A 16,092-nucleotide genomic window follows, 5' to 3' on the forward strand; every position below is an offset into this window, starting at 1 on the left:
ATAGGTTAGATCATCCTTGACACATAATGGAAATACCTAAAACAATTAGTGCAATATACTGAAGTGGTCAAAATAAAATGAATTCGGAAAATAAGGCTGCAAGATTATTACCAACATATTGCAGCACTCATATTATAGATTACAGGTATGTTGTTTACGATGGTTCTAGCCATACAGGAACAACTGAAGCCCTCTTCCTTGCAAAGAAGGAGAGAGGAAATAATTAGCTGTTTTAGTAGCTGTACAGTTTACATACTTTCAAACAACTCTTAATATTGTAGAAAAGTAAACATAATATGGACACTACAGTCCAGTACCTTACTTCCAATACAGTTGAAGATTGAATTTAAAATAAGTTTGGGGTGTCTGGGTGGCCCAGTCGGTTAAGCGTCGGACTTTGGCTCAGGTCATTATCTCATAGGTCATGAGTTTGAGCCCCATGTCGGGCTCTGTGCTAACAGCTCAGAGCCTGGAGCCTGCTTCGGATTCTTTTCTCTCTGTGTCCCTCCCCTGCTCACAGTTTGTCTCTCTCTCTCTCTCTCTCAAACATAAAGAAACATTAAAAAAATTAAAAAAAAATAAAATAAGTTTGAATGTACATATTGTTAGTGCATCGACTATATTACATCCAAAGGGAACAAAAGCCCCTTTTAGCCCCTAAACGACAAAGCTAGTAGTAATTAAACAGATTCACAGACATCTGGTTTGTTTCATTTTTGTTGAAGAGTCCACATGTTTGCAGGGAGTGCTGTTCATTAAGATGCATTTATCAGTTTCATATTCCTAAATTTAGATGTGGTTGCACTTGATTTTTTTAAGTCTATTTAAAAAATAACAGGACTGGCTATAGTTTAGATGTCATTGATGTTTATTTTTTTCCCCTGAAGATATAGGACTGTTTTCTCATGGCTAATTTGTTAAAATGTGGAATATACACTTTAAATGTAGATACTAGGAGAAATTATCGTTTGTCTGAATTACTGTAGCAAAGTAGAAGTATCTTTAGATCATCCTTTTTAAAAAAGAATGTTTTGGGGTGTGTGGGTGGCTCAGTTTGTTGAATATCTGACTTTTGATCTCGCAGTTCTTGAGATGGAGCCTTGTGGGCTCCGTGCTGATAGCGCAGAACCTGCTTGGGATCCTGTCCCTTTCTCTCTGCCCCTTCCCTGCACACACGGCCTCTCTCTCAAAATAAATAAATAAACTTAAAAAAAAATAGAAATAAATAAAAAAGAATGTTTTTGCAAAGCCTAAGTTAATGAGTTACATGCCTTTTTCATAGAACTGTGGTTAACTATGGGTCCAAATAGTATTTTGTTATATCTCTGGTGATAAGAAATGATTTCCTCTAACCTTCCAATAAAGCAGTGGACAAATCTAGAGATTTGTCAATGTTACTGATCTTTGGAAAGAAGGTATTTCATTGATGTTTCTCTATTATTTGTCTAGTTTCTATTTCATTGATTTCTGCTCTTTATTATTTCATTTTCTTCTATTGCTGAACAGAGGGACACGTGTGTTATTAAAAATTAAGTTCAAAACACTTAAAATAATTCTGTATTAGAAACTTGACTCTATCATAAATCTCTTTTTGGAAATCACATTGGACCAGTTAAGTGTACCAGTTTCAGTGTTATTAACATTTAAGGAAAAAAAAACATTTTAAGAAGCAGAAGAATATTCCAGCTAGCTCAAACTGGAGGTTAGTAACTACAACACTGACTCCTGGTTGGCTGTGTGAGTTCAATAAATTCTGCTGCTCTTCCTCTGGCAGAATTTGCTCCTGGATTTTGTGCTCCATTATTTGGCAGATTTTTTGCTATTACTGTAAATATTTCATATACATTCATTGATGTTTTAGCTGATGTCTCCATGAATAATAATTTTGTCATCTGCATAGGACTGTGCTTTCTGGAAATCTACAGCTCATTTATTCTAGGTCAGCTTTGTTTCCTGGTAAAGCTATGACAGTGTTAGGACTTGCTTGCCTCTGAAGTTCTTTAACCCAGTTTTTTGCTCTTGCAAAGAACTCCTCATTTGAGATCTCATATTCAGGTCTGGCTACCTGTGCTTCTCTGTGGTACATTGGTGCTAGGCTATAGTATGATTCTTGACCAGCTGTGTCCCCTATTTCAGACTTCACAGTTGTATTATCAAGCTAGCCAATTTTGGTACAGAAGCAGTCACAGCAGTATTTTCTTGAAATTCATGAAACTGGCCCTTCACAAAACAAAGAACTAGGCTTGATTTGCCAAGGGCAGACTCTTCCAGAAGTACTAGTTTGAACTGGCATATTGTATCTACAGTATTTGGCTTGTTGGGTCTTGTTGCTCCTCCTTTAGCCATGTCCACATTTGAAAGAGGCCCTAATTTCAATCTCCTAAATGAATTTCCAGGATGCAGGGTGTCCATTTTTTTCTTTCTGGTGGTAAAGAAACCTGAGACTACACATGTAACTGTGAAGCCAAAGCTTCCTGGCAGCAGATCTCAGGCAGAGGCAAAGGAGGAGACTGAGCCTGAGGCTGTGGCTTTGGTGAAGGTGGTTTCTCCTCCTCTTGTGATTTCTAACTCAATTCCCTGTGGTTAGAGACTATACTCAACAAGATTTCAGTCCTATGAAAACTTCTAGAGACTTCTTTTATTGCCCAGCATATAGATTTTTCTAGTGCAGTGTGCTCTTGTTTGGTAGAACAGTCTATTAATGTCAGATAAACTTGATTGAAGATTGTGAATGCCTTCTATATCCTTACTGATTTTCTACTTATTCTATCCATTATTGAGAGAGGGGTATTAAAATCTCTGGCTGTAATTGCAGATTTGTCTATTTATCCTTGAAGCTTTACCAGTTTTTGCTGTGAAGTAAAATACATGAACATTTTGAAGCACTGTTTTTAGATGTTTTATAGCACATTTAGGATTATTATGTGTTCTGATGAATTGATCCTTTTATCTTTTTGTAATGTCCTTCTTTATCCCTGACAATATTCCTTGTCCTGAAATCTGCATTTTTGATGTTAATATAGCAATATTTTTATTATTATTTCACTATTTTTATTATTAATGTGTGTCTTATAGATAGCATATAATTAATTGTTGCTATTTTATCCAGTCTGTCAATCTCTACATTCTAATTGGAATGATTAGACCATTTACTTTTTTTTTTTTTTTTAATGTTTATTCACTTAGAGACAGAGTGTGAGTGGGGGAGGGGCAGAGAGAGAGGGAGACACAGAATCTGAAGCAGGCTCCAGGCTCTGAGCTGTCATCCCAGAGCCCAACACGGGGCTGGAACTCATGAACTGTGAAATCATGACCTGAGCTGAAGTTGAACACTTAACCAACTGAGCCACTGAGGAGCCCCTAGACCATTTACTTTAAAAAAAAAAAAATTCTTAAGTTTATTTTGAGAGGGAGACAGAGAGAGAGTGAGCACACATGTGTGCTTATGTGAGCAGGGGAGGGACAGAGAGGGAGGGAGAGAGAGAATTCCAAACCGGCTCTGCGCTGACAGCATAGAGCCCAACATGGGACTCAATCCCACAAACCATGAGATCGTGACTTGAGCTGAGGTCAAGAGTCAGAAGCTTAACTGACTGAGCTACCCAGGTGCCCCTGGACCATTTACTTTAATATAAATATTTATTTGTTTGGTTTGGTTTAACCCTATCCATTTTGTTACTGTTTTTATATTTGTCCTAGCTAATCTTTTCTCTCTTTCCTTGCCTTATTTTAGATAAATTGAATATTTTTTAAGCATTCCATTTTATCTCCATTTTTGGCTTACTAGCTATACCTCTTTCTTTTTCTAATTGGTTGCTTTAGACTTTATAGTGTACAATTTCAGCTTATCATAGCCTACCTTCAAATATTATTCCACACTAAGAATAATGTCTGAATCTTAGAATCATTCATTTCTTTCTCCTCTTTCTCTTCCTTTTTTTTTTTTTAATGTTTATTTACTTTTGAGAGAGAGTGCGCACGCTCAAGCAGGGGAGGGGCAGAGAGAGAGGGAGAGACACAGAGTCTGAAGCAGGCTCCAGGCTCCAAGCTGTCAGCACAGAGCCTGACATGGGGCTGGAACTCATGAACCACTAGATCAAGACCTGAGTCAAAGTCAGACACTTAACTGACTCAGCCACCTAGGCATCCTGATATGAGCATTTTTGAGTGTGTGGATTTTATCTTCCTTTGAAGGGCATTGGGCTTATTTTTTCTATTAGCAGTTAAATTAACTTGTGTATTAGCTTGATCCTCTTAACCTTTTTTTGTATAGGTCTAAAATTAAAGTGGCCTTTACTGCAAGGCTAATTTAGCTGCTAAGGCCTTGCCGTATTGGTATCTTTACCAAAAGCTATGGTCTCTGTACTTTGGTTGGTTGGAAATGCAGATTTCTCCCAACTTGTGTGAAATTTTAGCATTTCTTGTTTTTCAGTTCCCTGGTTATTCTTTGCCCAGTCTCGTGGAATTACACTTTACTCATGCTTTACTTAGTATTCAGAAAAAACTCAAAGGGAGACCAATTCAGATTTATAGAACTCCTACGTAGTACTGTCCTCTCTGGAATTTAGCACCTTATCTTCCAGCTACTTCAGTCTCCCTTAACTTGTTGTTGTTGTTTTTTAAGTTTATTTATTTTGAGAGAGAGAGAGAGAGAAAGAGAGAATTCCAAGTAGGCTATGCACTGGCAGCGCAAAGTCCAACATGGGGCTCAAACTCACAAACCTTGAGATCATGACCTGAACAGAGATCAAGAGGTGGACGCTTAACGGACTTAGCCACCCAGGCGCCCCTCCCTTTACTTCTATCTCTGTTTTATAATTTAAGCAAAACCACTGTGTTGTGCTTTGGGTTTCCTTCCCCATACTTGGTCCAACATGTGCCTTCAGACAGAAAGCTGGGACAATTATACATTTAGGTTTATAATCTACTTCAAATTAATATTTGTACGTGGTATGAGTTTGAGATCAAGGTTCATTTTTTTTCTGTGTAGATTTCTTGTTTCAGTACTACTTGTTGAAAAGACTCTCCTTTTCCTATCAAATTATATTGGCACCTTTATTGCCTATAAACGTGTGTGTCTGTTTTTGGACTCTATTTCTTTCCATTGATCTTTGTTTTCATACTAATACTGTACTGTGGCTTATGACATAAATTCATAAACGATCTCATGAGTGGTTCTGACATGATATAAATACTTCATTTGACTTTATGATTTTCTGAAAAATGAATTTGAAATGCAGTGTTTTTACTAATTCGAATGTAATGTTATGCTATTTCATTTAACAATTGAATGGAGAGATTTATTTTAAATGTACTTATCTTACAGAGACCTCTTAATAAAAGTGAAATTTGGAGAAAGCCTTGAGGACTTACAGACCTGCCGACTCTTAATTAAACAGTACATTCCATCAGGACTTTTTGTGGATCCATATGAGTTGGCTTCATTACGAGAGAGAAACATAACAGAGGTATAACTATTAGAGAATTTTTTTGAGAGAGAAATTATTTTAGGGATGCTATAATTTGGATTAAGGAAAAATAATAGACAAAGCAACATTGTACTCTTTATTCATTTTGTTAAAGCATATAAAGTAATTTCTTTTAGGTAGGATAGGAATATTCTTTAAAAAATGAGTGATATGTGTCAAACTTGTCAGTAATAAACCAACTAAAATGAACTAGTTAAATGCTTTTTGTCAGATTGGCTCCTAGTTTAGTGACTATTACATGTTTTTGTGAAGATTAATGATTAATAAATACTGCTTCAGCATTTAACAGTATCGTTAGAGTGACATATACCCTAACATCTGTATAATTCAAATGTGGGAGGATATTGGATATCTATATGCCAGATATCTTCTTTTTTTTTTTTTTTAAGGAAGCAAGGTATATTAAGCATTAGAGAAATATGATGTCCCATACCTTCTGCACAGATCAATCTTTATAAAAACCCTAGAAGTATTATCTTTCCACTTTATAGATAAGGAACCTGAGGCACAAAGAGGCCAAGTAACTTATCCAGGATCACACAGGTAAATGGAAGAGCCAAGAGATAAATCCAGGATTGTCTAATTGCAAAGTTGTTGCTCTTTCCAGAAATGAATCTTATTCCTTAGTTAATGGTTTCCTTAACTTTTGGTAAGAATTACTTGGGGCTGCTTTTTGTGCAGATTATGTCTTTCTGGGAAATCTTAATTCAGTAGATCTAGATTGGACCAAAAATCTGTTTTTAACAACTCAGATGATTCCTATTAAGAAATTTTGGGAAATCTTTGTTCGTAAGATTATAATCTCTATATAAATATAGGAAAGGTAAAATAAATATACTATACTTGGAGTCATATATAATGACATTTTATTTCTAATTGTGGTTTAGGCCAGTTTCTTCATCTGTTTTAATTACTTACTTAAATTTCTTCTTGAATAGGTAATTATATTCTCATGGTTCAATATTCAGGAGGTATGAAAAGGTGTATAATGATGAACTTCCACCTCTCTCAACCCCCATTCACGAAATTTCTTCCCGTGTTCTGTTTTTTTTGCACATATATAACAGTTTAGATACACATGTTCACATATATGGCAGTGTCAGTACATATACACATGTGGAAAGACCTCATTGCTTTTTTCCTCATCTGTTTCCTTCACTGAGTCATGAATTTTGAATGAGGCTTTTGAAATTTTAATAATAGGTTTCAAATTTAAACGCAGTTCTTGGCTTGTAGTGACATGGATTGGAATCATATTTAAATTTCCGTAATAAAATTGCCTACCATGTTTTAAGAAAATGGAATTATTTTTGCACAGGAGTGCCCAAAAAGAGGTCACATGCACACCCTCTTGGTAGGGATGAGATTGGGGTATGTGCAGATGATTGTAGCAAGAAAACTGGGCAGGAACAGGATGCCACTCTGGATTGATTGACAAGTTTCTCTTTATCTTGATTTTCTGTTTCCTATTTTTTTTTTTTTTTTTTTTTGGAGAGAGAGTGAGTGAGCTAGTGGCAGAGAAAGGGAGAGAGAGAGAGAGTCCCAAAGCGGGGCTTGAGCTCACCCCAGGCAGGGCTTGAGCTCACCCAACATGGGGCTCAAGCTTATGAACCATGAGACCATGACCTGGGCCAAAGTCAAATGCTTAGCCAACTGAGCCACCCAGGTGCTCCTTGTTTCCTAATTTTCTAATCCCTAATTGTAAGACTTTTAAGTGAATTTACTTTTTCATTTGGTAATTTCTAGAAAAATAGATGTCTCATTTGTGACACATAGCTAATTGGAAGTTGATTTCCTGATATATGAGATGTTATTTCCTTCTGCCTAGCTGGGTTGAGACTGTGGCCCAATTATTTGTGCAGAGAAACTCTGTCACAAGAAGTGGTATTAAATGATGAGTATAACTGGATAGAAGTTAATTTATATGTAGTAAATGATCAATGCTTATATATTTAGATAGAGATCTTGACTGTTCCATGAGATAAAATGTGTGACTGCAGCAAATAGAACAGTGGGTTCAAATTAAATGAGTGATGTGTTGCAACAAAATGTTTTGTAAGGAGTTTGTGATGGTTTATCAGCAATTTGAAAATAAAGACAAGCTTTAAATAGGTACATAGGATAAGGCACATCAAATGAATCTCATTTCATTTTTAGATAGGGCTATTAGATGTACTTAATCAAAATCTTTCACATTCTTTGAAAACAGCATAATATTAGATTGAAACATATGAAATTGCTGTTCTTTAGATCAAAATGGAAATGCTGTGTTTTTGAAATCATAAGTTTTACTCAATCAAAATATGTAGTATTAGGTTCTATGCCCTGACCAAGTTGCAGGACAGCGACCAGATATACTCTCTCACATGAAACAACCAAGAAGTAGACAAAATATATGAAATGATGGAAAAGATCATTGACTATCAGACAATGAGGGCAGTGATATGTGAAGTAATTGGGCAATTAATAAGGTGAGCTTTACAACCATCCCAGCTTATTGCTTTGGAGAGTTTTCAGACTATAGCATAGGGAGCAGGAACCCAAGCAGAACCTGGTAGACTTCTTGAATTGAGGAGATGAAGGTGAGATTCTGGGGAGACCGAGGTCAGCAGAATTCACAAGACAGCATGGTAGAGAGGAGAGAATTGCATAGAGACAACTCCAGAGATCCATAAAAGATTCCCCTCAAGTACATAGTTGAGTATTGATTAGTGCATGCATGTGAGGAAACTACTTGCTGCTGGGAAAAGAACCGTATGAAAAAATTAGAGGTTATAGTGTCTGGTACTCGCATAAGGCCAGTAGTAGTGTCTGCTCCCAGCAACCAGGCTAGGAACAGCCTCCTGATTCACTGGGCATTAGATAGAGTAAATAGAAGAAATTTTACTCAGTAGTGGGAGATACTTAGCCCTAGGCTGAACATTATGGCAGTTCTGTTTAATAAATCTTAAAAGCAAGACCTTCAGAAAACCAAACTGTTTGTACGTGACTTTACTGCATACAAACAAAACTCAAGAATACTTATAGGAATACAGAAGTATCCAGCACCCAATAAGATCAAAATCACAATGTCCTGATTCTAATAAAAAATTAGGAGGTATGAAAAGATGGGGAAAAATATGACCTGTAATGAGATAAATTAATCAATCAAAACCAATCTAGAACTGGCCCAGATAGTAGAATTAACAGACAGGACGTGAAAACAGTTGTTATAACTGTATTCATATGTTCAAAAAGGTACGTAGAGACGTGGAAGATATATAAGAGGGCAACATTGAACTTGTGAAGAAAGTAATGGCATTCAAGGATTGCAGAAAAATTAATAAACTTGAAAACATAGTAATAGAAACCACAAAAAATATAAAACAGATTAAAAAATAGAAATGTAAAAAGTAAATGGAGCAGTAGTGAGTTGTGGGACAACTTCAAATGGCCTACTGTCCTGTGATTGAACTATCTTGAAGGGAAATCTCTACCCCATATTCCTTGCAGCATTATTTACAGTAGACAAGCTATGGAAACAACCTAAGTGTCCATCAACAGATGAATGGATAAAGAAAATGTGTGTGTGTGTGTGTGTGTGTGTGTGTGTGTGTGTATGTATACACACACACACAATGGAATGTTACCTATAAAAAGAAGAAAATCCTGCCTTTGCATCAACACACATGAACCTTGAGTGCATCATGCTAAGTGAAATAAGTCAGAGAAAGACAAATCTCACTTATATGTGGAATCTAAAAAAAACTGAACTCAGATTGGTAGACTGGTGGTGGATGCCAGGAGCAAGAGTGTGGGAGGAATAGGTGAAGGTGGTCAAAGAGTACAAACATCCAGTTATAAGATGAGTAAGTTCTGGGAACTAGTGTAGAGTATGGTGACTGTAGTTAACAATAATGTATATTTGAAAGTTAACAGAAAAGAGTATACTTTAAGATTTTTCATTGGGGGCGCCTGGGCTGGCTCAGTTGGTACAAAATGTGACTTTTAAGTTTATTTATTTTGAGAGAGAAAGAAAGCATACGTGGGGGAGGGGCAGGGAGGGGGAGAGAGAGAGAATCCCAAGCAGGCTCTGCACTGTCAGCACGGAGCCCAACTCAGGGTTTGACCTCATGAACCATGAGGTCATGACCAGAGCCAAAGTGGGATGCTTAACTGACTGAGCCATTCAGGCACCCAGGAATAGATCATTAAAAAAATGTACGGTTAGAATTAACATCTCAGTGTCAGAAAAGTATTATACCTTTAATTTTTATAAAGTTTTACATTTGTAGATTGTAGAAGTTGTTCAAAGCCACCACTTACTATGCCTTAATTGAGAAGTTTTTTTGAAGAGCTCTAGTTCATGAGAGAAAGATATGGCAAATGTTATTGATATGGCACAATTTCATAGCTTAATTCATTTAACTTAGCTGCAGTGGTTTGTGACATATGTAGTCACATGACAACACTCAACTATTGTCATGAAGGAGTATAGATCCATGTCTGTTAACCAGTGTATGCTCCTTTTGGATTAATGTTTGATGTATAATTTCAGTTTTTTGATAATACATTATTGCTATTTTATCTGCAGTGAAAATGGAATAACAAAATATTTTTTGCAGATCAGTATATAGTCACTAGGCTTTTGGGGGTTGCACTGATAGTTTAGGCACATATTTGGGAAATCTAGCATCCATCCATTGTCCAGATTACTTTTGATTGTCAGGTTATGATATCCAAAAATATTTTTCTCTTGTTTTACATCTAAAGTGATATACACACCTCCAGCTGTCTGAGGTTTTGGTTACCTGTCAATGCATGTACCTACTTGTACAATTTTTTCCCCTTCCCTGTTGTAGGTCGGTTTTAAGAAACTCCTAGCCCAAACTCCTAAATCACCTCTAAGACCTAAGTTGTTGTTTATGGGTTAGCTTGTGTTGATTCTTAATTGATCTTGGTTTAAAATGGATTTAGGTCTTTGTTGAAGTTCGTGTAAAAAAAAAAAAAAAGATTCTCATTCTAAGAATTGAGATACAATTCAAATCACAAAATTCACCCTTTTGAAATATACAAGTTAGTAGTTTTTAGTATATTCATAAAATTGTACAACCATCACAACTATTCTAGAATATTTTCATTATTTTCCAAGAAACCCTTAAAAGGCTAACTTTTGAGTTTCAATGCCTAGTGTAAAAGTTTTTGAACCGTTACCAAATAACTCTTCAACCAACAGAGCCCTCTCTGAAGGCCAAATTGTTATTTCTTCCTGCCTCATTTTCATTATATCCCAGTTTCAATGCACGTTTTAAAAATTTTCAATTCGGAGAACTTAACCATATATTTATTTCTATGGGAAAAATAATAAGTAAAAAAACAATATTTAGAGAAGTTGAAGATCATCGTGCCATCATAAATTCTAAGTATCACAATCAGGAATATACTTTATATCAGTTTTACTTATGCTTAATTTTCAGCTACAGGCATATCTCATTTCACTGTGCTTCACTTTATTGTACTTCACAGATACTGTGTTTTGTTACAAATTGAAGGTTTGTAGCAACTCTGTTCAAGCCTATCGACATCATTTTTCTTTTACTTTTTTTTTTTTAACGTTTATTTATTTTTGAGACGGAGAGAGACAGAGCATGAACGGGGGAGGGTCAGAGAGAGAGAGGGAGACACAGAATCTGAAACAGGCTCCAGGCTCTGAGCAGTCAGCACAGAGCCCAACGCGGGGCTTGAACTCACAGACCGCGAGATCATGACCTGGGCTGAAGTCGGACGCCTAACCGACTGAGCCACCCAGGCGCCCCTCAACATCATTTTTCTAACAGCGTTTGCTCACTTCATGTCTCAGTATCACATTTTGGTAATAATATTTTTAACTTTTTTATTATTATATTTGTTATGGTGATCTGTGATCAGTGATTATAACTTGCTGAAAGTGTAGATGCTGGTTAGCATTTTTTAGCAACAAAATATCTTTAAGGCATGTACATTGGGGTTTTTTTTAAGGCATAATGCTATTGCACACTTAATAGATTACAATGTAGTATAAGCATAACTTTTATTTGCATTGAGAAGCCAAAGGATTCATTTGATTTGCTTTATTGTGGTGATCAAGAACCAAACCCACAGTATCTCTAAAGAATGGCTGTATTAAATATTAGTTTTTTTGTTTAGTTTAACCTAATTGAATAAGGGAGTCCGTGTGACCTGGCTTTGAATCTTGGCTCCTCTACTTATTCTTTATATTGTTTATTCACTCAGATACTTGCTCATTTATATAATAAGGCTAATAGTTCCTACCAGATAGGGTTCTTGTGAAAATTAAAGGAGATAATGTATATAAACCACTTAATGAAATACCTGTCAACATAGTAACTACTCAAAGAAAGATATGTTTATTATTATCATGTCATACATACATAAGATAGATAGAAGGGGTGCCTGGGTGGCTCATCGGTTAAGCATCTGACTTTGGCTCAGGTCATGATCTCACAGCTCGTGAGTTCAAGCCCCGTGTCAGGCTTCGTGCTGACAACTCAGAGCCTGGAGCCTGCTTCAGATTCTGTGTCTCCCTCTCTCTCTCTATCCCTCCCTCATTTGCTCTGTCTCTCTCTCAAAAATAAATAAACACATTTAAAAAAATTTTTTTAAAGATAGATAGAAAATAAGATGTTCATAAGATAAGATAGAAAATTTTGGGCTGTTTTTTTATTTACACTTAGTTGTATCCAAGGAGAGTTCATTAATAAATTTCTAGCAGGAGGTCTCTAGTAATATTCCTTAGGACTTTGCTCTTGATCCTCCTGGTCAATGTTTTTATCCTTAAGTGAAAATACAGAAGACATAGTTACCAAATTCATAAATGTTACATAAATGTTGGTTGACAGGTTGAATTTCAATTAAATCTCAACATCCTGGAAAAAATAGACTGTAGCCAGGAAGATAAAATTTAATAGAGATAAATCTAGGCCCTTCATTTAGTTAGTAATAAGTCAATTATTTGAAAAAATAGTATGGGAGTTTCTTGAATGTTTTTGCAAAATTTTCAAATGAAAGATATAGGGACGAATAGGTCGAACACAGACAGGGTCAGCGAAACTACTTTGTAGGATGCTGTAATGGGAATTTATGTCCTTTTACATTTGTCAAAACACATAGAATCTACAACATAAAGATTGAACCCTAACTTAAATGATGGGCTTTAATTTGTCAAAACCGGCTTATCAATTGTAACAAATGTACCATACTAATGTTAATAGTAGAGAAAACTGTAGGGTGGGGGGTGATACATAGAGATGCTGTATTTTCTGCTCTGTTTTCCTGTAAACCTGAAACTGCTCTGAAAAATAGTCTTAATTTTTTAAAAAAGTACATATATCTTCTATATATGGATATATATCTCACTGAAATAAGGCTGCTAAAATAATCTTACAATTTTTGACTGAAAGTAATATTGCTACTATATACCCTGAGTGTTTCTAAAGGTAACTAATATGATGAATGATTCGGAAACCATATCATGAGAAACCAAGAAAGCTATGAATGTTTCTCTGAGGAGGAGAAAATTTAGTGGAAATGTTTGAGGGACCCTTAGTGAAATAGGGAACAGTTTTATTGTAGGTATTGTAAGCAAGGACAGTTGTGAATGTTATATACCAGAGCATCAAATTTCTACGCATAAAAAAAGAATAACCTAAAAAAAAAAAAGAAAAGAATAACCTTTTAACAGTAGATAAAATGAGATGACTTAAAGCAATAAGCTTCCTTTTAGTCATTGAGAGTATTCAAGCAGTGACTGGATCCTTGAACAATGCTCTCATTGGGACAGTGGTTTAATTTGATCACCTTTAAAGTTCATTATGACTCATAAGATTATATAACTCCTTGGCTTTTGCCAGTGAGTTGTTTTTTTCTTATTCCTGTGATAATCAGAGAAGGAAAAACATGTGAAAAAATAAAGTACTTGGTGCTTCCATCAAACAGGAGAATTAGGATGTTTGCCATGATGGGAAGAAGTTAATTCTGTTTTTTTCTCTGAGATGTATCTGGGCTTCACATAGAGAATCTAGAGACAAGTTGTATGTGTGTAGGTCTGTACACACACATACACACACACTCACAGATTATGTATAGAGTGCCTATATATGTGTACATATATGTGCATGTGTATATGTGTGTTTATACATAAATGTGTGTGGATGGATATATAATATATACACACACAAACATTATAATTCAGGACTAATTTCGGCAACATATGCATTTTTACTTTTGGTGTAGAATATCTATTTTAAATTGTTTTTTACCATATTTTTTAAAGAAGCATTTACTATTTTTCTATTAACTTTTTATACCAAATATGGAAAGAGTGCTGACCTTTGCTTTGACTTCCTGACCACAGTACTCTGTCTTACTCACTGCCATCTTAACTTCTCTGAAGAACAGGAAATTACCAGAATGATAGCAATCATTTCAACCCAATACTGGGTTAACTGTTTTTGTCATAGTTTTCATACTTATTAAATGCTATATTCCCAGAATTTCTCTTTTTTTGGTACCTGTTTTGTCACCCAAGCAAGGTTGGTAAAGAAACTACAAATAAATAATTTTTATTATGGGGAAAGTTCACACCCTAGAGTATAATTTCCTCAGTTTACTTTTAGTAAACAAACTTTTAGAGCACATCTTGTGTTTTGCGGATGGCATGGAATGGAAATTGTTTATAAGGGGGGGATTAGACATTTCTGTTCATCTGTATAGCAATCTTCTGGTTTTATTTATTGATCTTCCTCATTCATTTCTTCTTCTGGATTAATATTTGCTGTTTTTTTGACAGGCAGTGATGGTTTCAGAAAATTTTAATATAGAAGCTCCCAATTATTTGTCCAAGGAATCTGAAGTTCTAATTTATGCCAGACAAGATTCACAATGCATCGATTGTTTCCAAGCTTTTTTGCCTGTGCACTACCGCTATCATCGGCCACATAGGAAAGATGGAGAAACCGTTATTGTGGTCAATAACCCTGATTTACTAATGTATTGTGACCAAGGTGAGGGTTGCAAGCCTTTTCTGAAGGTTGAAAATAAAAGTAAAGATGTGGTGGCAAGTCTGAAGTCAAGGGCAAGGATGACAAAAGCATGTTTCTTTTTTCTTTTTAATTTTTTGATTGTAAAATAAACCATAGATATAGAAAAACTTCACAAATAAATAGTAAATTATTATAAGGCAAATACCCTTGTAATTACCTCCCAGGTCAAGAAATAGAACTTCACCAGTCACCCTAGCAGCAGCTCTGTGTGTCCTGTCTCAATCATTGCTTCCTCCTTTCCTCTAAAACTAACCTACTATCCTGACTTTTAATCACTTCCTTATGTTTCTTTATACTTTTTTTTCACCCAAGTGGGCATTCTTAGAGAATAAAGCTTCATCTTTTCCATTTAAATAAATGTATTACCGTTAAATCTCTTAATTTACAGATTCCTCCTCTTTCCCTTTCTTTTTTTGAAAATTCCCCTTTTGAGGAGCACCTGGCTGGCCCAGTCAGTAGAGCATGAGACTCCTGGTCTCAAGGTTGTGAGTTCAAGTCCCATGTTGGGCATGGAGCCTACTTAAAACAATAAGTATAAATAAATAAATAAATAAATAAATAAATAAATAAATAAATAAATAAAATAAAAGTTAAAATAAAATAAAAATTCACCTGTTGAGAAACCTGGATTTCTCATAGTTGGGGTTTTGGTGATTACACATTACACTCATGCTGTTCATCTAGCCTCTGTTTCCTGGAAGTTGGCCACTGGCTCCAGATGTGTGATCAGATTCAGCTTTGATTGTTTTGACAAGACTAGAGGTGGTGGTGTGTTCTTGTATGATTAGGCATATAATGTCTAGTGTATTTCTTTTTTCAGCCATTGATCCTCTGTCCCTTTGCTGCTTTCTGTTTCTTCATGCTGATTTGCAGGACTTGCAACTATTGGTGTTTTGTATCCACTGGCATGGATTTTTGTATTTGGTGGGGATACTTTATCACCTAGTTTTGTTATAAATGTTGGCCATGACTTTTTGGTTTGGGGAATAATTTTTCTCTCTGTTTTATGTTAAAAAATTTTTTTTAAGTTTATTTTATTTTTGAGAGACAGAGCACAACCAGGAGAGGGGCAGAGAGAGAGGGAGACACAGAATCCAAAGCAGGCTCCAGGCTCTGAGCTGTTAGCATAGAGCCCAGTGCGGGGCTCAAACTCATGAACCGTGAGATCATGAGCTGAGTTGAAGTCAGCTGCTCAACCGACTGAACCACGCAGGCGCACCAGTTCTTTCTGTTTTTATGTGTGATTTGTGTAAATTAAAACTATGCTTTCCCCATTTGCAGTCTTCCTAGAATCAAGACTTTAAGAAGCTCCTTTCAGATTTTGGCTCTTTGTGTCTCCAAATTTGGGTTGATTGGAATAGTCACAAATTAGTAGCACTAAAGACTGGGAGATTGGAAGTTTTTAATCCTACTCTGCTGCCATCATATTTTTCATGATGAAAAAATAATAAAGTGTTCAATTCTGCTAAATTTGTTCATCCAGCCTAGCTTGCTTTCTTTTAATTACTCTAAAGTTTGAAAAA

General features: G+C 35.7%; 1 protein-coding gene and 1 pseudogene across 1 annotated transcript in view; one reads left to right on the forward strand and one right to left on the reverse strand.

Annotated features, from left to right (window-relative positions):
* The window catches only part of PIGX (phosphatidylinositol glycan anchor biosynthesis class X), an 81,905-nt gene that overhangs the window by 12,863 nt on the left and 52,950 nt on the right, over window positions 1–16,092 (forward strand). The window contains exons 5-6 of the mRNA XM_042998339.1: window positions 5,327–5,468; window positions 14,317–14,530. Of these exons, the coding sequence (XP_042854273.1) occupies window positions 5,327–5,468; window positions 14,317–14,530 (356 nt within the window). The remainder of the gene's footprint in view (window positions 1–5,326; window positions 5,469–14,316; window positions 14,531–16,092) is intronic.
* LOC122242032 lies at window positions 1,174–3,192 on the reverse strand (annotated as a pseudogene).

This window comes from Panthera tigris, chromosome C2 (assembly GCF_018350195.1).
Source record: "Panthera tigris isolate Pti1 chromosome C2, P.tigris_Pti1_mat1.1, whole genome shotgun sequence".
NCBI lineage: Eukaryota > Metazoa > Chordata > Mammalia > Carnivora > Felidae > Panthera > Panthera tigris.